General features: G+C 38.4%; 1 protein-coding gene across 1 annotated transcript in view; it reads right to left on the bottom strand.

The window, feature by feature from the left end:
- Positions 1 to 26145, bottom strand: part of LOC113835255 (mucin-16-like) — a 153608-nt gene that overhangs the window by 23764 nt on the left and 103699 nt on the right. Inside the window, exons 49-63 of the mRNA XM_035444198.1 lie at positions 25858 to 25893; positions 24113 to 24237; positions 23954 to 24021; positions 22569 to 22741; positions 20833 to 20868; positions 19506 to 19571; positions 17917 to 18038; positions 17768 to 17826; positions 17456 to 17628; positions 14386 to 14507; positions 9602 to 9660; positions 9300 to 9472; positions 3744 to 3865; positions 3593 to 3651; positions 3292 to 3467 (exon numbers count right to left, since the gene is read on the bottom strand). Coding sequence (XP_035300089.1) covers positions 3292 to 3467; positions 3593 to 3651; positions 3744 to 3865; positions 9300 to 9472; positions 9602 to 9660; positions 14386 to 14507; positions 17456 to 17628; positions 17768 to 17826; positions 17917 to 18038; positions 19506 to 19571; positions 20833 to 20868; positions 22569 to 22741; positions 23954 to 24021; positions 24113 to 24237; positions 25858 to 25893 — 1569 coding nt within the window. The remainder of the gene's footprint in view (positions 1 to 3291; positions 3468 to 3592; positions 3652 to 3743; positions 3866 to 9299; positions 9473 to 9601; positions 9661 to 14385; positions 14508 to 17455; positions 17629 to 17767; positions 17827 to 17916; positions 18039 to 19505; positions 19572 to 20832; positions 20869 to 22568; positions 22742 to 23953; positions 24022 to 24112; positions 24238 to 25857; positions 25894 to 26145) is intronic.

The raw sequence follows: 26145 nt of genomic DNA on the forward strand, positions 1-26145 counted from the left end.
ACAAGATATCACCACTTAGGTATAGAGATGTGTGGATGATTATTAAATAGATGGGAAGGTGCATGGCTGAGAAGATAAATGCTGCATGTATGGATACATGAATAGATTGGTTTGTGAATTCACAGATGAAGAATGATAGAAAGTGGATGATAAGCAGTCAAGCAAACAGAAGAAACAGATTTATAAACAGTTGAATGCACTGAAAGATACATAAGTAGATACAGAAGAGTGGCTGATCATATTTTGTGGATATATGGATATATAGGCAGGGATTTGGTAGATGAAAGTTCAGGTGGATCTATGTTTGACTGAATAAAGAAAAAATAAATAAAGCTAACCTGGAAATTGGATACTAGTTTGGATTTATCAATGAATGTGGATGAGCTTATGAATGAAATCCCGAATAAAGGAAGAAGAGAGGGAAGAAACAAAGGAATTAAAAAATAGGAGAATTAATAGGTGGATAGATGGATAGATAGATAGATAATAAAATACGGTAGATTTGCATAGTATTTTTCAGCTGGTAAGTATAATACAATAGCCATAGTCATTGTGAGTTTATATGTGTATCAGTTCCAGTGTGTCTGGAAGATACTATTTCCTTGGAATCATCTATAACTCTTTGACCTATAAAGTTTAAAGCTGAGAAAATTACACCTCTGAGAAAGGGAACTGGATACAAAGTTCTACCCCTAGCTAAGAAGCTAGTTACAAATTATATCTGCCTAGAAAGGGAAAATAAATTTTTTCTAGCACTTTTCACTGTGTATATTAAACACACCCAGAGAAGGATTCATAGTTTGAGAATTGAAAATGGATACCACAGTTGTTTTATTTTTAAATAAGGTAGGAGATTTTTGTTTCATTTCATTCGTTTTGCATTTATTTCTTTTGTTAGTTGTTTATTTTGATTATCACTTTTGTCTCTAGAGTACATAGGGGGAGAGAGAAAAAAGGCTATAGTGGGGACAAAAATGAACTTAGGTGAGTCAGCAAGTTGAGAGGACCTGAAAACAATAAAGAGAGTGGGACATGTCATCAAAAATTGTGGAAAATTTTAAATAAAAAATGATAGAGTTAAATAATGTGCAGGTAAATACAGGGAGCTGGAAACAAGAGTGAAGTAATCTGGAACTGGAGAAAAGAAGTCATATTTCTTCAATCATTTGTAGATGTTACCTTTGAATCTTTAGATTTGTATGTTTCATTTGTTGGATATAGTGATTTAAGGATTTAAATGAAAAGGGAATGGTCAAATGAAAAAGAAATTAGGATGACCATGTAGAGAGGGAATACACAGAGGGATAAATAACACTAAAGGCATTCAAAAAAGTCACCCAAAATACTAATACTAAAGAAGCTTCCTGAAATAGGTGCATAAACACATAGGAAGTGTCTAAATGTAGCTGCTATATAATGGGGAAACAATATACATCTAGACACCAAAAGATGACAAATAATAGCCCAGAATCGAATGAATTATTCCTTTTGGAGTTGTTGATGAGTGATGTAATATAGACTCCCAAAGATTACTGCCTATTGCCAATGTTTCGTTAACTCTCCTGAACGTCTTCCTTAGACATATATTGCTGAAGATAACACACACTTGAGCCATAGCACATGGAGAGGTTAGTCAGGCCCTAAGGTGGCGGTTTCATCCCTTCTGGCTAACTTTAAAGTGCTGGAAGTTGTTTTGCATGCTACTACAGGAGGAAAGGAATCAACAAACTTATTCAACTGTTAACCCTTTGGGCTACAACAATGACGGACCTGGTAACACAAGCCCACTGATGCAATAGCAACCCACGTTCATTTTATAAAACTTTCAAAGAAAAGATACAAATGAGAAAAAGTAAACGAGGAAGGGAATTTTAGTTAAAACACCTAAATACTTATCAGAATTTGTAGCTTATAAATGAAAACACTGATGGGGATATTTCCTTTTAGGAGACATAAATTAGACAGCAACCATATAAAATAAGTCCCATAATTAGGTAAGTTACACCTTTAAAAATATTTTATCCAACCAAGAAGAATATGGAAAATTCAGAAATCTATCATGAGACCTGCAGTTTTAAAAAGAAAGCTATTGCTCTGCATCTGGCTATCATAGATAAGTTGACCTTTCTGAAGAGACTGGCATGTATTTGTGTCATTTTTCCTTTGGAAATAAGGAGAAATGAGGGACCAAGACCTAGGTTAGTCTAAATTGATACATACTTGTAGGAGGTTCTTCTGGAACAGGTTTAGTATAGCCTAGAAAATAGAAGACATGTAAGGGGAAGGAAGGGCAAAGGAAATGATGCTGCATTCTTTGGTTCATATAGCACCACACCACCCTTATATTGATTACTGCACAACCATTCATGGTGTAAGATAGGACAAATGATCCTGGAGATGAATTTCCTCATATTTCACCTATACCCATCACTTCCCCTACATCTAGCATGTTGTCAGTAGGCTCTTATCAACCATATTTTCAAAGACAGGATTATATTCCTATGTACTCTACCAGTATGCATGCATCCAAAAATCCTAATTGAGCATTTTCTATCGGAAACATTCCATTATAATTTAAAGTATATACTACACACAGACAAAAATTACAGTGTGTTTCCCCACTGCAGTAGCATGAGGAAACTCTACTGATGAAAGATGTTTGTGCGGTGTATCAGGAATCAACTATGTTACATAGTAAATTCTTAATATAAAATGATAAGAGTGTGGAAATTGGACAAATTTCCTTGAAATGGCTTAATGCAACAGAACAGATATAAAGAGCAGCACATCAAGTTCCTTTTGAGCTCTGTGCTTGTTTGCTTTTTTTTTGTTCAATTCAGAGTAATGTACATACATTATATCTCCTTGCCCACATCATGGGATATTATGGTTAAAATGGCTTGCCAATTGACAAGACACAGAATCATTGAACTGACAATTCTCTGGATACATCTGTAGCAAGTCTCTATGTTTAGCTGATCAGGATTGAAAAACAAGGGTAAGTAAATGTTGGTTTAATAAGTATTGCAATACACTCCTGGATTGAAGTAGAATTAGAAAGGAAACTCAACAAATAATTAATATCACTCCACTTACTCACTTTGTGCATTTTATGAGCATACACCCATACCTCCTTGCCAGGCTATTCCTGTGTGCTTCTTGGATTCCCAAAACAAGGTAAAAGAACACAGAATGAATTGGTGTAGACAGTATGATCATTATTATTGATATTGATAGAAAATATAAATGATGCTCAGTCACATTCCACAGCAAACCACAGAGAACACTCACTGTTGATGATATATAGACTCTCCTTGTCCAGTGTGTAGTTGCCCAGCTGGGTGATTCCCTGGGATAGATTTTTCAGCTCTGAGTACAGTCCCTGGATGTCCATCCAAGGATGTTCAGGGTCATGGTTGTAGGCACAGATGGCATCCACACCAGTGGCTGTTCCATTCTTCTTAGATCTAGAGAGGAGAGTGGAGACTTTAGAAAAGACATAATGCAGATCAGAAACAGAAGCAAGGAAGGGAATGAAATGGGAACAATAAGCAATGGTCATTGCTGGCAAATGGACAGAAAGTGGACTCACTTGAGGGAATCCAGTCTGCAGCTTGAGTTGAAGGAGCCATTCTTGAACAGCTGTTCAAGCTGTGTATGGGCAGGAGGGAAATGAAAACAGATGTGAATAAAGGGGTCCTATGGAATTAATCTCCCCCAGGCTGCTGGCATAGGGCTCTCACCAGGTGTTGCAGGACACTCTGAATTGTGCTGAACACAGCTGAGGCATTGCTCATATTTGATGCATATGGAAGGTTGGTTATGGTGAAGTTGATTGTGAGGATCTGCTGATGGTGTCCCATAGCTGCAGGTAGAGAAGAGAGAACTGAGAATTTGTTGATACCAGAGAAAAATCCTGCTCTCATCAGCTTCTCTTCCATTTCAGTCTCCTAACATACCAGAAGTATCCAATCAATCAGAACCTACGGAAATTCTTTTATTTATTGTTTTTTTTTGAAACATGGTTTCTCTTTAATGCTTTGAAGCCTATCCTGCAACTCACTCTGTAGACCAGGCTGGCTTCCAACTAACAGAGAATCACCTGCCCCTGCCCTCCAAGTCCTGTGATTAAAGGCATGTGCCACCAACACCAGCTGCTACCCAAATTCTTCACTACACATCACACAAATCACCTTTCCTTAGCATGCCCAGAATACATTTCCTGCAGATTTAGGGATGCTCGGTATAAAGGTGTTCTCTATCTAGAGCAATCAGAACCTTTTTCTGAAATGAAAACTCATAGCAGGATGGTTTATAGTTCATTCCTACGCATAATTTCATATGTATTTCCAGTGTCAAGTTTCAATTTGAAGATATGACATTTGGTGTGGCTAATATTGGTTGTTAAGTAGTCACATGTTTGAATAAGTAATGAAGACTTGCTTCCATTAGATGACTTGTGGCAATATCAATGCAGCAAATTTCTTGATTCCTAATTGTTGTAGCAGACACAGTCAATTATGTGTAGCATTACAACCTGCTACTTGGGCCTGGATAGTACAAAAGGTAGCTGATTTGAGGCTGAAATCAAGTCAGTAAGTAGTGTTTCCCCATGGTTTGCTTTATATCCTCTCTTTAGGTTCCTGTCTTGAGTTCTTATTTGGCTTCCGTGAAGTATAGACACAGACACCCCTAAGGTGCTTTAGACTATATCATTAATCACAGCCACAGCATGCAACCAAGATCAGGATTCTAGTAATCTTATAATGATTTCCATTCTCATTTATACATCCATCATGAGCCTAACACTATGACCCAATAGGTGCTAAGCAGGTCATATAGAAGCTGCACTGGGAGTTGAGCATTATGATTCATGGAAACCAAATTTCTCCCAATTCTTCCCATTTACTGTGTCATTATTCTTCCCTGTACCTTTATAATGTGATCCTCATTTGCATGAACATGTCATGCTTCATTTATCTGGATTACTCTTTTCATCCTGAGAGATTCAGTTCAGGAGGAATTTTTCCCTGAAAGACTTCCCCTTTCTACATTATGTAATATGCCTGTTAGCTCCATTCCCCAAAACAACAAATATCCAAAGTATCACAGTAGTATAAATGGCTCAAACCCTTTTGACTGCATGTGGACAATCGACCATTTAGATTGTTAGTGTATTCTTTGAGCATATGAAGATCAGCATGTTCCTAGGATTGTAATATCCTGGTTTCCTAGATGTATCTGGTGGACAGGTGGTGGACATGTGGATCAATGTATCTAATGCAAGATAGGCAATGGGAGCCCAAGATACCTGTGGTAGTTTCTGGCTTCAGAGATGCAGATGGAGAAGATAGGGTAGTGGTGCTTGGCTCAGGAGCTGTGGAAGGGATTGCCATTGCTGAAATCCTCATTTCCAACAACATTTCATGCTTTACTTTTCTGTATTGTTTTCACCCGTCCTGAGATATTCAATTCAGTATGAGTTTTCCTTAAAAAACTTCCCCTTTCTACATTCAAGCAGTGCTCTTAGTGTGACTAGTGTTTCTGGCTATGGTCAGAGAGAGAACCACCATTCTCATGTGATCCATGATCTAAACTGAAGAGTGATTTTGTTAATACAGAAGTGAATAAGACTATCAGTGGAATTAAGTCAAGATACTGTGATTAGCTATCAGCAAAAGGGATGAGCAAATAACACAAGTGTATTAGGAAGATAAAATATGGAAGGTATATTGGATGGATGGTTGGAAGGATACATAAAAGGAGGGTCAAAGCAGAATTCAAGAAGAATCAAATCATAGATAAGTTGGAGAGACAAAAAAGGAGATAATAAGGCCAACTATGTGAATGAACTTGATGATGGGGAAACACGTGTGTGTGTGTGTGTGTGTGTGTGTGTGTGTGTGTGTGTGTGTGCTTTGTGTTCCTGTGTATGTGTCTCTGTGTGTTGATGGTCCAAAAGGAAATGAAAGTGTAAATATGTGGTGATGTCTTGCTTGTACAAATAAAGCCTGTCTGAAGGTTGGGGGATGAATCTTGCCACTAGCTAATAATAGTGTTCTGAAGGTTTGTACAGAGAGGCAAGAGGTGAGATAGCTGGTTGGAAACAGGATATAAGCAGGGAGAAATTGGGACTTGCTCTCTTGTCTGCTGAGACATTAAATCATATAGTGTGGCCATGGCTTGCTTCATTCTCTGACCTTCAGACAGGCTTTATGTGTAGATGGATGATAACACCACGTAGGTATATTGATGGGTAGATGATTATGAAATAAATCGGAAGGTGAATGGATGAGTGGATAGGTGCTGCATATATGGATACATGAATGGATTGGTTTGTGAATTCACAGATGATGAAAACGTAGAAAGTGAATGATAAGCAGTCAAGGAAACAGAAGAAACAGATTTATAAACAGTTGAATGGACTGAAAGATACATAGGTAGTAGTTGACAGAACAGTGGCTGATCATATAAGTTGTGAATATATGGATATATAGATAGGGACATGGTAGATGAAAGTTCAGGTGATTCTATGTTTGACTGAATAAAGAAAAAAAAAGATATAAAGCCCAACATGGAAAATGGACACTAGTTTGGATGTATCAATGAATGTGGATGCGCTTATGAATGGAATCCTGAATAAAGGAAGAAGAGCGGGAAGGAAAAAAAGGAAATAGAAAATAGGTAGGTGAATGAATAAGTGGATGGATGGATGAATGGATAGAATGGATGAATGAAAGGATTGATGCAAATGTGCTTTGAGTGCAGGAATGATGGGGAATGTACTACTGTGTATGTTTATCTTATTGATTGTTAAGTAAAATACTGTTTGTCTAATGAGAGAGCAAGTTAGACGGGACTAGGAGTCAAAGAGGATTCTGGGAAATGTAGTAGAGAAGTGATGATCCAGGCAGGAAGTGACATAGCAAGGAGACTCATATTTAAGTGAAGGAGAAACAGGAAGGGCCCCTCTTTTCCCCTCTGTTCCAGCTCCAGTGGCACAATGTGATCCACCAGCAAGGAGGGACACCAAAAAGGCGTCCGATAAGATTAGTCTTATAAAATATATAGGTTTATGATAGTTAAGACTGAGCTAACAGATGAAAAGTCCTAGTCATTGGCCAAGCAGCTTTGGACCTAATATAAGTTTCTGTGTATTCATTTGGGCCTAACTCGGGCGGGCGGCTGGCATAAAGCTCACACATGGCGGTGGGGCTCAGGCGGCTTTTGGTGGAAAGATTTATCGTAACACAGGAATATGTAGAAAAACTTCTGGAAGTATAAATGATGAATATGCCACTAAACACACCAAACTAATCTCAAACAAATTAAACTATTTATATAAGTCCTGATATCCTGATGTAATTTAGAAGTAAATGGGGAATACACTTGAACTTACTGCCATGGGAAAGGAATGTTGGAACTGAAGCTGAACAGAACATTCTTAAAGACTAATAATTGTGAACCTAAAAATTTTCTCTACAGAAAAAGACAACATTGTTTGAAAAAAATTGGCTTCCTGCATAATGGCAAAATTAATTATACCAGCTAAATACCTGAAACAAGGCTAGTGTCTAGAATGTAAAAAACAATTAACCGTTAAAGAATCAACCCAATTAAAAATTGTAACATGGCTCAGATAATTTTCACAAAATGGAATACAAATGATAAATACAAATGCTGGGGACATTTCTATTTAGGAGACATAAATTAGACAGTAACCATCTAAACTAAGCCACATAATTCTGTAAGTTACACATTTACAAATATTTTCATTCAACCAACAAGAATATGGAAAATTCAGAAACCCAACATGAGAGCTGCAGTTTTAAGAAGAGAGCAATTGCTTTGCATCTGGCTTTCATTGATACCCAGACCTCTGAGGATACTGGATGTATTTATGTCAATTTTCCTATGGAAATAAGGAGAAATGAGGAACCAAGACCTAGGTTGGTCTCAGTTGATACATGCTTGCAGGAGGTTCTTCTGGAACAGGTTTAGTATAGCCTAGAAAATAGAAGACTTGTAAGAAGAAGGAAGAGCAATGGAAATGAGTCTGCATGCTTTGGTTCATATGGTACCACACCACCCTTATATGGATTATTGAACATCTATTCATGCTGTAAGACAGGACAAATGGTCCTGGAGATGAATTTTCTCATATTTCAACTATACCCATCTCTTCCGCTACATCTAGGATGGTGTTAGTGGATTCTTTCAAACCATATTTTCACAACTTCCTTCCATAATAATATACCTCAACACACACAATTATCTTCCCATCTATCCTACCATTATGCATCCATCAAGAAGATCCTTATAGACCATTTTCTATGGGAAGTATTCCATTTTTTTTTTTTAGACACGATTTCTCTGTGTAGGTTTGGAGCCTATCCTGTCACGAGCTCTGTAGAACAGGCTGGTCTGGAACTCACAGAGATCTGCCTGTATCTGCCTCCTGAGTGCTGGGATTAAAAGTCTGTACCACCAATTCCTAGCAGGAGGTATTCCATTTGAATTTGAAGTATATAGTACAAACAGACAATAAAAACTCAAAAAACAAACAAAACAAAAAAATAGGTGTGTGACCCTACCGCATTAACATGAGGAAAAGATACAGATGAAAATTATTTGTTCTGTGCATCAGGAATAATCTATGTTATATAGTAAATCCTGAATGGAAAATGATAAGAGGGTGGGTATGTTACAATATCCTTCAAATGCCTTAGTGAAATGGATTTTATATAAAAAGCAGCACATCATAATTTAGATTGGTCAATAGGTATAGGAAACAGGCAAGTCCCTTTTCAGCTCTGTGTTTTGTTTTCTTTCTTTGTTCAATTTAGAATAATGTATATACATTACAGCTCTTTGCCCACAGTATGGGATATTATGATTAAAATGGCTTGTCAATTGACAAGACATAGAGTCATTGAACTGACAATTCTCTGGACATATCAGGGTGCAAGTATCTATGTCTGGCTGATAAGCATGGAAACACAAGTGTAAATAAATGTTGGTTCAATAACTATTGGAATACTTCCTGGATTGAAGTAGAATTAGAAAGGAAACTCATCAAATATATTCATACCTCTCCACTTCCTGACTTTGTACACATTATGATCATACACCCATACCTCCTTGTCAGGCTATTCTTGTGTGCTTCCTGGATTACCAAAATAAGGTAATAAGAACACAGAATGAACTGGTGTAGACAGTACAATCAATATTATTGATGTAGGTAGAAATAATAAATGATGCTCAGGCACATCCCATAGCAAACCACATAGAACACTCACTGTTGATATATAGACTCTCCTTGTCCAGTGTGTAGTTGCCCAGCTGGGTGATTCCCTGGGTTAGATTTTTCAGCTCTGAGTACAGCCCCTGGATGTCCATCCAAGGATATTCAGGGTCATGGTTGTAGGCACAGATGGCATCCACACCAGTGGCTGTTCCATTCTTCTTAGGTCTAGGTAGAAGGAGAGTGGAGATTTTAGAAAAGATATAATGCAGACCAGAAGCAGAAGGAAGTGGGAAAAATGAAATGGGAACAATAAGCAATGGTCATTGCTGGCAAATGGACAGAAAGTGGACTCACTTGAGGGAATCCAGTCTGCAGCTTGAGTTGAAGGAGCTATTCTTGAACAGCTGTTCAAGCTGTGTATGGGCAGGAGGGAAATGAAAACAGATGTGAATAAAGGGGTCCTATGGGATTAATCTCCCTCAGGCTGCTGGCATAGAGTTCTCACCAGGTTCTGCAGGACCCTCTGAGTTGAACTGAACACAGCTGAGGCATTGCTCATATTTGATGCATATGGAAGATTGGTTATGGTGAAGTTGATTGTGAGGATTTGCTGATGTTGCCCCATAGCTTGAGGGAGAGAAGAGATAAAGCTGAGAATTAGTTGAGAAAAATTAAGAGAAATTCTGTTCTCACAAGGTTGTCTTGCCTTTCATTCTCCTACCACATCCCAAAGTATCTAATCCATGAGATCCTACACCAATTCTTAACTCTACATCACACAAATCACCTTTCCTTAACTTTGCTCACAGTAAGTCTCTCTAAAATGTAGCGTAGTGTTATCTTCTCATGCCTAAAATATATTTCTTGCAGACTCGTTGGATGCTCTGTCTAAAGATGTTCTCCATTTTGAACAATAGAAGCCTCATTCTGAAATGAAAATACATCAGGATGGTCTAAAGTTTATTACTACCCATGGTTCCATGTGTACTTCCTATGTCAAGTTTGCACTTGAAGATTTGACACTTGTTGTGATTAATATTGTTTGTTAAGTAGTCACTTGTTTGAATAAGAATTGAATAATTGCTTCCATCGGAGTGTTCTCTGGCAATATCTGTGGTCCATATTCTTGATTGCTTTTTGATACAGCAGACACATTCATCTATGTGAAGTACTGCCACTAGGCATGTGGACTTGGTAGTATAAAAATGGTAGCTGATGTGAGGCTGAAATCATTTCAGTATGCAGTGTTTCCCCATGGCTTGCTTTATATCCTCTTTCTAGGTTCCTGCTTGAATTCTTACTTGGCTTTCCTTAAGTATAGGCTGTGAAATAATATCAGATGTGCCCAAGCTGCTTTAGACCATATGTTTAATCACAGCAACAGCATGCAACCTACAACTGCATTCTAGTCATCTTCTAATGACTTCCATTCTCATTTATACATCCATCCTGAGCCTAACACTATGACCCATTAGGTGCTAAGCAGGATATATAGAGGCTGCACTTGGAGTTGAGCATTATGTTTCATGGAAATCAAACTCTTCCCAATTCTTCTCATTCACTGTACTGTTTTTGGTCACTGAGTCCTTATATTGAGCTCCTCATTTCCAGTAATATTTCTTGTTTCATTTTTATTGAGCACTCCTACTCATCCTGTGAGATTCACTTCAGGAACAATTTTCCCATCAAAGGCCTCCCCTTTCTACTTCATGTGATATGTCTGTTAACCACACTTCCTCTCACATACAGAAACACTGAAAGTATTGCAGTAGCCTATTTGTCTCCCATGCCTATTACTTGCATGTGAACAAGTACCCATTTAGATTGTTAGGCTGATATTTGCACATATGAATATTTCCCTGGCACCATCATCTTCATATCTTGATTTCCTGACTGTATCTGGAGTATAGGTGGTGGAAGTGTGGGAATGGGCATCTAAACTAATGGGATCCTGAAATACCTGTTGTAGATCCTGGCGGCAGATATGTAGATGGGGATGGTAGGGCAGTTGTGGCTGGATCAGGAGCTGTGGAAGAGATTATCATCACTGAAAATCTCATTTCGAAGCAAATTTCATGTTTGATTTTTCTGGGTTCCCCTTACTCATCCTGAGAGATTCAGTTCAGGAATTTTTTTTCTCAGAAAACCTTCCTTTTTATATATATGAAAGATTGCCCATATTGAGAGAGGCTTTTCTACCTGTGGTTAGAGGTAGAATGACAATTGACAGGTGAACCATGGAGTAAATTGGAGTAATTGTACAAGTGGAGAAATGAACAAATCTATGTGAATGATATTAACTCAAAATATTGAGATTAGTTATCAGCATAAAGGATGAGCAAAGAATACAAATGGATAAGAAAATAGAAAGGGCAAATATATGGATTTAAGGAAATATATATATTTGTACACACACACACACACACACACACACACACACACACACACACACACACACACACATATATATATATATATATTATATATATATATAATATATATCCAAGGAAGATGGAGAAATGGCTCACAGGTTAAGAGCATTTCATGCTCTTTCAGAGGTCCTGTGTCCAATTCCCAGCAACAGTATTTGCTCACAATCATCTATAATGAGGTCTGGTACCTCCTTCTGGCATGCCAGCATACATGCAGACAGAACACTCTATACTTAATAAATATAGAAGTCTTTATAAATAAATAAATAAATAAATAAATAAATAAATAAATAAATAAATCTCAAGAAGATTCAAATTAAAGACACCTTGGAGAAATTTAAGAAAGGAAAGAATGGACAATAAGTAAATGAACTTGATGTTGAGTAAACAAGTGTGTGTGCCCCAAGTTTTTGTGTATGTGTGTGTCTCTGTGTCTGTATTTATTGATCAACAGGAAGATTATAGAATAGGAACATAGATGTGTAGATGATTATTGAATAGATAGGTACTGCATGGATATATGAATGGATTGGTTTGTAAATTCATAGAACAAATGACAGAAAGTGAATGCTAAGCATCCAAGCAAACAGAAGAAACAGGTGTATAGACAGTTGAATGGAATGAAAGATACATAGGTAGTAGATGACAGAAGAGTGGCTGATCATACAGGTTGCAAATATATGGATATATAGGCAAGCATGTGGTAGATGAAACATGAGGTGAATCTATGTATGAATGGATAAAGATAAAAGTAGAAACAATGTATTATCTGCAAAATGGACAGTAGCTTTGGTTTATTAATGAATGTGCTTGAGTTAATGAACACAATTATGAACAAAAGAAAGAGATAAGAAACAAAGTAAATAGAAAAGTATAGGTAGGAGAATGGATGGATGATTTAGGGATGGATGATGGATGGATAGATGGATGGATGGATGGATGGATAGATGGATGGATGGATGGATGGATGAATGGTTCAATGGTTCAATGGATGGATGGACAGAATAAATGAAGGATATATGGTATGAGTGCAGGAATAACTAGAAAAATGGAAGAATGAACAGCTGGAAAGATAAATGATGAATAAACCACTAAACACCCAAAACTCAAGTCCAAATATTTAAACAACATTTACATAAGTTCTGCTACCCTGACATAATTTAGGAGAAAATGGGAATATTCTTGAATTTACTGGAGTGGGAGAGGATTTTTTGTACTGAACCTGGATACCATAGTCTTAAAGGCTAACAATAAATAAACAGGGCCCCATTAATCTAAAAAGCTTCTCTACAAAAAAAGCACTGTATAAGCAAAGTGGCTTTCTACAGAATGGCAAAATTCTTTTCTGTTTGTTTGTTTTTCAAGACAGGGTTTCTCTGTGGCTTTGGAGGCTGTCCTGGAACTAGCTCTTGTAAACCAGGCTGGTCTCAAACTCACAGAGATCTTCCTGCCTCTTCCTCCTGAGTGTTGGGATTAAAGGTGTATGCCACCACTGCCCAGCTGGCAAAATTCTCTTTATCAGCTAAATATATGACAGAAAATTAGTGTCTAGAATAAACAAATAAATAAAAACCTAATCACCAAGAAAACAATCCATTCATAAATTGTTCCATGTCTCCAATAATGGTCACAAAATGAAATATAAATTTTTGAAAAAATGTTCAACATCCCTATGTATCCGGGAAAATATCAAAACTTCTTTAAGATTTCATCTTACCCCTATCAGAATGACTAAGATAGGAACTAAACAAACAAACAAAAAACAAATGACAGCAAAAGCTGGCATGGTTGTGGGAAAACAGGAAGAATTATTTACTTCTAGTGGGCGTGTAACCACTACATAAATAAGTGTGAATGTCCCTAAAATGCTGGACATAGATTTATTATAAGATCCAATGTTACTACTCTTTGGCATAAACATAAAGAACTCTATATTTTTTATATCTGGTTAGTTAGTATAGAAAAACCAAGTGTGAATAAATGTGGGTACCATAAACATTGGGGTAAATTCTTGAAAGTAGACACAAGAAGTAGAAAGGAAGCTCCGCAAACTAACTCAAATCCATCTGCTTGCTGACTTTGTACACAATATGACCATACAACCATACCTCCTTGCCAAGCTATTTGAATGTGGTTCATGAATTCTGAAAATGAGGTACTAAGAACCTAGAATAAAGTTATCTAGACAGCACTATCAATACTATTGTTAGATGTAGAAAAAAATAACGGATGACTGGGGGACAATCCACAGAAACTACACATCATGCTTACAATTTACATGTAGACTTTCTTTGTCCAGTGTATAGTTGCCCAGATGGGTTATTCCATGAGTCAGTTTGCTCAGGTCTGAGTAAAGTCCCTGGGTGTCCAACTCAGGATATGCTGGGTTAGGTAAGTAGGTGCAGATGGCTTCTACACCAGTGCCAGTTCCATTCTTCTTAGGCCTAAGTCAAGAGGATTATAGAGACTTTAGAAATGTAATGTAGATAGGAACAAGGAGGAAGGAGCAAGCAGAGGGGCAAGAATAATGGGTTTTAGGCAAATGGACACCTGAGGGAGTTCAGTCTGCAGCTTGAGTTGAAGGAAGCATTATGGAGCAAGAGTTCCATCTGGAGAGAAAAACAAGGAAAGTAATAAAAATAAAATTTGGATAGAGTGGATAGATGTGCTTTATCCAAACAGAAGTTACTGGAATGAGAATCTCACCAGGTTCTCTAAGAGAGTCTCAGTGGAGTTGAACACAGCTGAGTCATTGTTCATGTTTGCCGAATATGGAAGGTTGGAAATGGTGAGGCTGACTGTGATAGTCTTCAAGTGGTGCCCCACAGCTAAAAGAGATGAGGAGACATAGAGTCAAGAATTTACCTGGGACCAGACTTGAATCCTATACTCATCAAGTCATATCTCCTTCTGTCTTATCACCCACCAATGTACCCATTGTGACTACAACCTTAATATCACATATCCACACCACACTAATTCACCTTTCTGAATGTTCCTAATACACTTTGTGTGTACTTTCCCAGCATGACCATATCTTTTCTTATCCACACTATCATCCTAGCAGACTCATAAGATATACTGTCTACAGAACTTTTTACACCTAAGAGGCGTGTTCTGAAAAGAAAGTCTTAGTGGGACTGCCATGTCACTCCTACAACTCATATATCTGTGCAATTTCAGTGTTCCATTTGATTATTTTGATTTGTCATTTCCAATCTAGTTCTCATAGTCAAGCACAGAAATACACACTTGTATTTTCACACACACACACACACACACACACACACACACACACACACACACACACACACACACACCACACAAGAAACAGATCCTCTGATACCTGTAGTTGATGGAGAGGGAAGCATGGTAGTGGCTGATTCAGGATCTGTGAAAAGGGACGTCATGAGGGATAGGAAAATCCACATGTGATTAGAGAAGCCCATGTAGCAGTAGTCCAACACAGAACAAACCATTCATAGGTGGATAATACACATAAATGATCAAAGGAATGAATGTGTGTTAATGTTGGAAAAGCCTGTGAATGAAATTAACTGAGATACTGTGAGTGGATAGCTGGAGAAAGGCTGAGAAAGGAGGATAAATTAATTAAAAGATAATAATGGAATTGCACATATATAAGTAGAAAGAAGAATAATAAGTATCTGGAGAAATGGAAGGAAAGAAGGAACAATAACATGTAAATAAATCAATATAATGAATGATGGGGAAGTACGTTAATAGATTTGTCTTGGGGTAAGTATATGAATGAATAGGTAAGTGAATAGGCGGATAGATAGACATATTAACAGGTGGTCAGGAAGGTAAATAGGTAGATGGATGGGTTGATTACTGACTGGATGGTAGTTTGATAAATGAATGATTGATGAATGGATGGATACATGTGCATATGGGTAGGTAGATGCACAGACAAAATAAAGAGAAAAGGAATGGATGTTAAGCAAACCAATTAGGTAGGTAGATAGTTGAATGGATTGGCAGATGTATAGGTATTGAATACATGAGTGGGTGGTTGTATGGTGGGTGGGTATATGAGTGGATATGTATATAGGCTAATGGACTGATAACTGGGTAGGTGTGTGTGTGTGTGTGTGTGTGTGTGTGTGTGTGTGTGTGTGTGTGTGTGTGTGTGTGTGTTTAAAAGAGAAATATGAAAGAAATAAAGGACAATCTAGCAAATGGAAAGAAGTATGAGTTGATGGATAAGTAGTGAACAGATGAAGGGTTAAAAGGATGAATAGAGAAACAATGATAGAATAAATGAACAAATACAGTAGAATAGAAAGGAGGATGAATGGATGATAAACAAATGGACAGGTGGGTGGGGGTAGGTAGATGGATAGATGGCAGAAACTGTGGCTCTGTGGGAACAATAACTAGCAAATGAAAGAATGGACATCTGGAAAGATGAATGATTGGAATAATGCATCAGTGCACTGTTTTACCCAGACACTTTAGTAGACATCAGAATTTGCTACTTAACAAAGAACCCCTACTACATACTCAATAGAATTTGATTTAGGTAACATAAACTTCAGATTCTGAATTAAGTCAGTTTAATAATACCATATAAAGTAATTGTTCTTTTTTCTTCTTCTGAATCAGAAGATTGAGGAAAATTCAGAAATCCAACACAAGGACTTCAGCCCCCCAAAGAGTCTAGCAGCTCTGCATCTTCTTTCCACTGAGCCTCTGGTACCCTTTCAGAGACTGGATCATGTTTAAGACAAGCTCCCTTTAGAAGTGAGGAGAAAATCATGGATTAAGACCTAGGTCAGGCTAAATTGGCACTTACTTGTGGTTGGTTCTTCTGTACTAGTTCCATTGTAACCTAGAAATGCAACACACACACACATACAGGAAGAATTGTTACATAGTCCTTAGCACCATGCATTAGTCCATGTGGAAACAATGTAGAAATGTATCACTTTATACACTGACTGAGTCTACTGATGCCCTATGGTCTGACTTAACTGGCATTAGGAAGAATATCCTGGTGTTTCAACTTATCTAACTCTTCTCTACTGTATCTCAATTGTGTTCCACCAAGGTGTGTTTTATTTTCATATGTTACTCACAAATTTACATGCATCCACTTACATCATCCTTTCCACTCTCTCTTTATATATATTCATCCCACATATATTTATTGGGAAGTTATCATGTGCAGTACTGCATTTCCACTTGAATAACGTAGAGTTGAGCTAAACACTCCATGCTCAACTACTGTTTACACTGGAAAAAGTATAAATGTAACTTATTTGTTCCTAGTGTCAACTCTAATGTCTGAAATACAATGAATATTTTTAAAATACTGACCTGAAAATATAATGATCAAGTTAAGTTGTGTAGAGAAAAGTCCTACATGAGTCCTTGCAACAGCCAAGTTAAAGAACCAGATTTAAACATTGAACATTGGAATTCATATCCAGGCAGTGGGCAGGTTCATTTTCTTACATGTGCTTTAATTTTTTTCTTTGTTAAAATTAGAGTAACTTTGGTAAACATCATGGTACACAGTGGTGAATACTGATTGCACACTAACAAGGCCCACAACTTTCAAGAAGACAAATCTCTGGGAATTATGTGAGGGGGCTTGGGATTGGTTTAAATGAACTTTATTGCTTCACCCTAATTCTTGGTAGCTCCATTCTATGGACAAGGTTTCTAAAGTATAAAAGAAATAGGAAGAGAGAGAGATGAGGGCTATTATTTATATCTTACCCCATAAGAAAACACAGACCATGCTCACCATTCACATAGAGACTATCTTTGTCCAATGTATAGTTTCCCAGCTGAGTGACTCCATGGGTCAGATGACTCAGCTTTGAATACAGCTCCTGTGTGTGTAGTCCAGGATGTGCAGAGTCATGTTGGTAGGAGCAAATGACATTTACACTACTGGAGTTTTGATTCCTCTCAGGCCTGAAAAGAGTGAAAGAGTAAGATGTGGGGACTGTAGAGACAACCTATTGTGGAAGAGAGAACCAATTATAGGACAAACATCAGAAGAGCCAAAATAGGTATCACCATTCCTGGAAAAATGACAAGGAAGTGGACTCACCTGATGGAGGTCAGTCTGCAGCTTGGGTTGAGTGAAATATTCTGGAGCAAGGGGGTAAGCTATAGAGGAAGGAAATGGGGAAAAGAGAAAAGAGTTGTATGCACTATGTATAGCAAGTTTGTCGGATTTTTCTAGGATAAGGGTCTCACCAAGTTCTGCAAAACACTCTCAGTGGAGTTGAACATGGCTGAGCTATAGCTCATGTTTTCTGAATATGGAAGATTAGAGATGGTGAAATTGATAGTGAAAGTCTTCAGATGATGCTCCACAGCTGTAGGAAGACAGGGAGAGAGATGCCTATAACTGAGAATTTCGTTGATACTACACTAGATTCCTATATGCATCCCAGTATACCACCACATGTCATTGCACTCATCCAAGCATGAGCTGAACACCTCATCTCCTTGTTATACCAATTTCCTTTTCTGAATGTTCTTCATGTGTACTATCTCCTTTGCCATAACAGATTATGTCTTATCTTCTCATATCCAGACTATCACCCCACAAGATTCACTGTGTGTTCCAGTAGTTTTTTCTATGATGAATACAAGAAAAGTATTTCTGCATGGAAAATGTCACAAGGACACCCTCCCCAAGTCTTCTTACCAACTATGGTTCCCCTTGGAATTTCAGTATCAAGTTCATGTTTCTTGGTTTGATCCTCAAGATTCCTTTAATGTGGTTTCTTATGATTCCCAGATTAAGTTACTTATCAATTCTGTGCCTAACACTATGGTCTCTTGGGTCCTGGAGTGGACATGGATAGCTGTCACTGGGAGCTGAGCTTCATGCTTCAAAAAAAGGAACAAAACCCAAATTCCTCAAGTCTCTCCACTCACTTGCTCTTGATGGCCACAGAGCCCACACTGTTGGAATCTTGTTTCACAGCAACAAATCATGACAATTTGTCTATTAGTTTTACTCAACCATAGAGATTCAGTTCAGGTGGAGCTTTCTCTATAAGGACCCCACCCACTTATATTGTGTAAGGGACCTGTCACTTCACACTAAATCCTCATTGTATTGTCATGGTTTGTTTATCTCAGAAGACTGGTAGCTGCATGAGGCCAGACATCTGATTGAAATGTTGATATAATCTCTGCTATTGTAATAATGATACTGGCAATGCATCCTTATATCATGGCTTGCCAGATCTCATGTAAGTCAGGAGATGGAAATGTGGGACAGGGCTTCTCATCAAGTGTAGGAAAAGGCTTCCCCAAATACCTGTGGTGGATTCTGGCTGTACGGATGTCAATGTAAAAGGCACGATGGTGGTGCTTGGCTCAGGAGCTGTGGAAAAGACTGTCAGCAGTGATGAACAGAACCATATACATATGAAAACCACATTCCAATCAATTATCTGTATGCACATGCTGTTTCTGACTACTGAGTCACAGCTGATGTAATTTTCCTTCAATCAATGCTTTATTCCCATTTATCTGGATCATTCTATTTCATACAAGGAGTATCAGTACAGGTGGAATTTTCTTCATAAAGCCCTCTTCTCTATTATGCCAGTCGTGTCTCTCTCTGATTTCCCCTCACTGTATTTTAATCAGATGTTTACATCATGAACATGGTGTTTGTGTGAGGGCAGGAATCTAACTTAATTGCTAGTTGGATTTTGTACATGTAATGATGAACCTGGCACTGGGCTATAGCTCTTGTGTGACAACTGTTAGAGATGTAGGGCAAGGCATTATTGTCAAGTGAAATAAAAGGGTCCCCTGGATACCTGTGTTGGACTCTGGCTGTAGATATGGCGATGTGGAGAGCAAGATGGTGGTGGCTGGCTCTGGAGCTGTGGAAAAGGCTGTCATCAGGCATGGACAGAATGCCCTGATAGGGAAGCCCTTATAACATTGGTCCAAGTCAGACAGATCACACACAAGAGTAAGAGAAAGAGAATCATGTGAGTTGAGGAATAAGAAAAACCTGTGGATGAAATTAGTAAGATAGAGAGGGTGGTGAAAAGAAGAGAGGTTGATCAAAGAGTACAGATGAATGTGAATGCAGAAAATAAAAGGGGTGATTGTAAAGAAGAACATATAAATGAAAAGTCAAAGCAGAATTCAAAAAGAATGAAAACAGAGTTTGAGTAGGTAGAAGCAAAGCAGAAAGATGTACAATTAAATGAATGAGCATGAACATGGGTAGATAACTGGGCAGATGCAGGGTGTGAATGTGTGATAGGAAGGTATATTGATAAATAGACAAATAGGAAGATGGATGGGTGGGTGGTCAAGTTGTTCACAGGGTCACCAGAGAGGCATATAGATGCATAGTGACAACACGGCAGAGGAAATGAGTGTCAAACAGGAGTTTGGAGATTTGTATATATTGGAGAGAATGGATTGACAAATATAGGTGGGCAGACAGATTCATGAACAGATGGTTCATGGATAAATGCTCATATGGATAAGTATACAGATGGATGTGAAGATGTGTGGATGGATAGGCAAATGGATAGAAGAAATGGACAAGCAACAGAGGACATAAGTAAAGGATAGATAACTGGGTGAATGAATATGGAAAGAAAAACAGAAGGAATAAAAAGATTGTAAAACGATGATCAGCAAAATGTGTAGATGGATGACTGAATGAAGAGGGGGATGGAAATGTGGTGTCAGAGAAGAGGAATGATTAGGGAAAATGAAAGAATGGATAACTGAAAAGATAGGTCAACAGGTTACCGATTTTTAAAAGACTTTCTTTTTATCCCAAATCACTTAAGTAACCATCATAATTTAGAGCCTGAGAATGAAGTCCCTAATGGGGACCCAGTTTTTGTTAATGGGAGAAACTACAGTCACCATCTGACCTTTGCCCTCTTATAACTCTTGTTCAAACTTCTTCCTTTAACCCAGAGGAGTAAGAAAAGTTCAGAAATCCAATACTAAGGATGAAGGTCCAAAAAAAAAAAAAAAGAAGTCAAGGACTCAACATTATTCATCTACTAAGATCTTAGCCTCTCTTGGGAGACTGGTTTGTTTTGAGCCATAGCTGCCTTTTGAATGAAGAGACATATATAAGGCAAAATACTTAATGATACAGACACATACTTGTAGGAGGTACATCTGGACCAGGTTCATTGTAACCTAGGAAACAAAAGTCATGCATAAGTGGAAGGGTCATAATGGTTCCTTACACCATGCCTTACAACATGTGGGGCCCATTTTGATGCTTTTTGTGTATACTGAGAATCTACTCATGTGCCCAGATCTGACTTAAATGTCATCATGAAAATTTTTTGTTATTTCAATTAGATCTAACTCTTCCAATAGCAAGAAAACAAGAGATTTATGCTTATATACTTCCATACATACAGTTATTCACACCATTGTCTTCCCTTTTAATCTACCTCTATTACTGAATTGTTATTTACTGAGCACTTACTCTCTGTGGTACTTTATTTCTTAATGAAGCATATAGTAGTGAACAATCAATACTGTACTGCTGTTTACATTGGAACAAGGTACACATGAAAATTATTTGTTCCTGGTCCCAGGGATAAGATCTGATTTATAATAGATTTTGGTAAATGTTGACTAGACAACAAGGTGATGAATTTAAACAGTGCAATTTTTGAAGTTGGATCCCAACCAAGTTTTTTTTTTTCTGTGACAGAATTGAAGGGATATATGTAAACAAGAATACCAAAGTGGGGATATGTTCCTTTCATTCTCTCTGCCTCAGTTTTTCTCCTTGTTAAAATGAGAGTAATGGGGAGGGGTCAATGCTGTCTTCTCTCTTCTATACTTGTATGTAATAGTTATTGTTGATTCTCAATTTTAGTGATCTTGGAAACAGCTAGGAGACAAACTTCTGGGCATGTCGCTGAGAGAGCTTCTATGTTTGGGTTGTGGTTGAAAGATGTTTCTTAACTGTGGACAGTTCCTTCCCATGGGCTATGACTAAACAGGTAGAAGAAAGCAATCAGAAGACTTGCACTTGGATGTTTCTTCTTCCTGACCATTGGTGGTATGTGACCAGGTACCTCACTTTCCTTGCCATGATGAGAGTGATTTCCTTAAATTGGAAAATAAATTAAACCTTTCTTCTGTTAAGTTGATTTTGTTAGGTATTTGATCACAACAATGAAAAATAAATTTACTTCATGAGGCAATGGTGATACATGAGTGTGAGTTACTAAGAACTAATTCTAGGTTAGGGAGAACAGGAGGGTGCATGGTGTGGAAGGGTAGAAGAGAAGATGAGAAGGGAGGGGAAGGGAAGGTAGGGGATGAAAGGAAGACGAAAAGGAGGGGTGGGAGGAAAGGGAAGGAGAAAGGGAGAGGAGGAATATGGGAGGGAGTTAAGAGAAGGGAAGGAGGGAATTATTTTGACCACTTTTTCTAGGACAATGCCTTGCATGGCATATCTCTTAGAATATGTCCTTTCTTGGTTTTATGCTGATATGTAGTGTCAGAAGCTTAAACCATTAGAGACACTGATGCTTGCTTTTCTTCCTGTGTAAAACAGTCTAGGAGAGTAGCTAGGCAAGTATCAAATATGAGAAGGAGACAAGTTTTGAGACAAGTGCATCCTCTCTATTTCTCCAAGATAGACTGTTGTGTGAAGCAATGGCCTAGAGCACTACATTGGCAATGACAACTGGGATCCTGTCATAGATTCAAAACTCTCAAGTTGGGATTTGTTAAGGAGTAGTGTTTTGGGGTATAGGTGGGCTTTTGGGTTGGGAGCCTGGATTTGAATGCTAGTATCTCCCTAAGAACTGATGACTGGAAACCTTTGTAGCATGCTGCAGAATAGGGAGATGCAGATGAAAAATTCTCACCATTGATGTAAAGGCTGTCTTTATCCAGGGAGTAAGGACCTAGCCGGGTAATTCCATGGGTCTGCCAACTTAGATCATAGAAAATTGGCTTTGCAGGAAGTCCCAGGCTATTGGGAACCTGGTGGTATGTGCAAAGGACATCTACCTGGGTCTGTGCACCGTTCTTCACCGACCTGAGTTGGGGAGGAAGAGGTGTACATTGAGGAGATATTGACTGCCTGCTATCTTTTCCTGTGTAGTCACTCTGCACAACTCATAGATTACAGTCTGATTTTGTTGACATTATTTGCTGCTTTGCCATTATAGGCTCAGAGTTTTAAAGGGACGCTCAGTAAAGCAAGAAAATAAAGAATGCAGAGGTATCAGAAAGCCTCTGAAATGATAATTTTTGTGAAAAAAAAAAATATATATATATATACATATATATATATATATACAATTAAAAAGGAATCAAGGAGTGGAAATGACTTGGTGGGTAATAATGTTTGCTCTGCAAGCAAGATGAGTTTTTCCTTTTATTTATTCTCCTATCATATAATACATCATGATCACAGTCTCTCCTCCCTTCACTCATCCCAGTTTCATGCTCCCTTCTTCAGATCAATTGCTTCTCCATTTTTCTTCAAAAAAATCCTCCCAGAGATATCCACCAAACACAGCATAACAAGATACAATAAGACTAAGCACAACCCTCATATCAAGACTGGATGAAGCAACCCAGCTGAAAGAAAAGGAGGACCTGAGTTCTAATTTTTAATAACCCAGGTAACAAATAGCCCAGTATGACCACATTTGCTTGAAATCTAAGCACTGAGACAGAGGATATCCAGGAGCTCACTTGTCAGTCAGCCAACCTGATTTTGAGGTTTGTTTTTGCTTTGTTTTGTTTTTGAAACAGTATTTCACTATGCAGCACAGGCTATCTTGGAACTCACTATATAGACGGCTGGCTTTGAACTAATAGAGATCTGCTCGTCCCCTTGGCCTCTCAAGTTCTGGATTAAGGGCTTGTGTTACTATACCCAGACTTAATTTTTGTTTTTGTTTTACAACAATTTAATATTTTTGTGATGCTGGCATCAAAACTAGGATCTTGTATATTCTTGGTAAGCAATCTACAGCCAAGCCATTCCCAAGTTCATAACTGGTGGATTCTAGGCCGGTATTTTACTGCTAAGCCATGTCACCAACCCAGTACTGAGGGATTATTGGCAAGTACCCTGTTACTATAAAATATTAAATTGTCGTAGAATCATTAAAATACAAAACAAAGAAGTACATCTTGATCCTAAGTATTCCCATCATCACAACTCCAATCCTTTTCAAGTTGGATAATAGGTTTGTAGGGGCAGAGTGGGGATCTGTAAGTGGAATATGTGTCTCACCTTAGAGTGGCTACTCTACAGCCTGTGTACAGGGGCCCAAGGCTGCTTCTTTGAAACAAAGGGCCAAGCTGTAGAGAAATAAGTGAACCAGAGTTGGTTAGAAGCAGGCATCCCACTGCGGAAGCGATAGAAGGACCTGAGGGGAAGCAGGTAGCTTACCAGGTGCTGCATGAGTGTATCTGTGATATTGAACTTGGGGGAGCCAACCTGGCCCATGTCAGCTGAGTAACGCAGGTTGTTGATGGTGAAGTTCACTGTGAACATCTCTTCACTGACTTCCCCAGCTGTGCAGGTAGAAAGAGACAAAGTTAAAAGTTAAAGCTGATATGACAGTAGGAGACGGGGATAGGGGGAAATAATGTGCCTCATAGTGGGTCTTCCAAGGGCTTCTTTTATGGCTCTGAATAAATCTGAGGGTAGCTTGATAATGGAGGCAACTATAGATGTCACTTAAGGGTACTCTTGATGTGAGGACTCCTGATAGATCATTGCTACCCTCCCACCTTCCACATAGGTGGGTTCAGTATAAACACAGGACTTTTGCTTTGTGAGGGCAAATCCTCATGTTCAATAGTCAAGCAGGATTGAAGACTCCTAATGCCTGTCTACTCCTCTTTTTCTCTCCCTCTCCTCTTCCATCTGTTTTCCCCTGTACTTATCCCTTCCCTTTCTACTTTCACTGTTCTCACCTTCTCCCTCTCTTAGCCCCCTACCTGTTTCTCTCTTCCTTTCCCTCTCTTCTTTGTCTCTTCCTGTTATACTCATCCTTTCTTTTCTCTCCTGTTCCCCTCCTCTTTTTCTAGATCCCCTCTTCTTCTGTCCTCTCTATTTGTCCCTTTCTCTCTCATTTCTTTCCTACACTTCCTTTCTGCCTCCTTCTCTTCTAGTTGCCATCTCTCTTCCTCACTCCTCTCTCTTCCACTCCCTCCCTCTCTTCCCTTTGCCTGTTTCCTCTGTTAACCTCTTGCAATCTTCCTCCATCTCTCTCTGTCCCTCCCCAATCTCTCTTTCTCTTCCTTCTTGTCCCCCTTGATCTTTGTATCAATGCCAGTATAAAAGATGCAGAGAGAGAGAGAGAGAGAGAGAGAGAGAGAGAGAAAGAGGAGAAGAGAGAAATGAAAAGAGAAAAAGGAAAAAGGAAAAAGGCATCTTAATCAACCAGAAGTCACTCAGTAACTTATTCAACAAGGTTTAGGGATAGTCAAATAAAAAATATATAACACATAGTTACAAATAACCAAATAGTTTCCTAGTTTTGTTCAGAATTTGTCTGGATTGTTCCCCCACTGTTTTTCTTTGGAAGCCCTGAACCAGCTTTGATTTGGTTCTTCTCACTTCACAAATTATTATTTGCTGAAATAAATTCTTTAAAAGACAATGTTATTGCGCCTCAGTTTATCTCTTAAGGACAGGTGGTAGGAGATAGTGTGTGGATTTATGTCTTCCTCAACCAAGGAGCCACGGGAGGAGGGTATTATTTCTCATTGAGGTGGTAAGGAGATGTTGGTGATGGTGAAATTGAGAGTGATAGGTGTCACCATAGAATACTGGGTGACTGATGAAGAGAGAAGCAAGCTCCCAATCTGGAACAAAGCAAAATTGAGCAAAAATCTTCCCAGACCTAACCATGGGACATGGTGAGACTAACAGAATCTGAAACAGGGGATATTATACAACTCTTAAGTTAGTAAGAACCTCCTTCCTTCATTCTTCCAAGAAACATGTAATATATAATAGCATCTATAAGTCCAAAGATTAATAGAACACAGTCTTCCAATTCTTTGGCCAGGGAAGTAAAATATACTAGGAGATTATCATAAAATCCAACCAATGACTGAAAAAGCTTTTTGGGAAAAGCCCATTTCTGAAAATGGATGCAGAACCTAGGCAGTGGCAATACTCACTGGTGGTAGTTGGGGCTGCAGTTCCAAAATGGTAACCTGAAGAGAAAGAAAATGTAAGGGACTTACAAATGAGTAGCCATGATGAAGGGGAAAGGAGAATGTGGAGTCTTTGGGGGTAAAGCAGAGGCAAAGGCAAGAAAGGAATGTTCACAGAGGAGACAACTAACTAGGCAATGAGACTGGAGAGCTAGTTATTATCTCTGGGAAGGTTTTACACTTATTCTTAGCCAAACAACTGAGAAGTGGTTCTCAGAAGTGAAACTGGAATGCTGATGGGACCAACATCCC

Source organism: Cricetulus griseus, chromosome 4, assembly GCF_003668045.3.
Source record: "Cricetulus griseus strain 17A/GY chromosome 4, alternate assembly CriGri-PICRH-1.0, whole genome shotgun sequence".
In the NCBI taxonomy this organism is placed as follows: domain Eukaryota; kingdom Metazoa; phylum Chordata; class Mammalia; order Rodentia; family Cricetidae; genus Cricetulus; species Cricetulus griseus.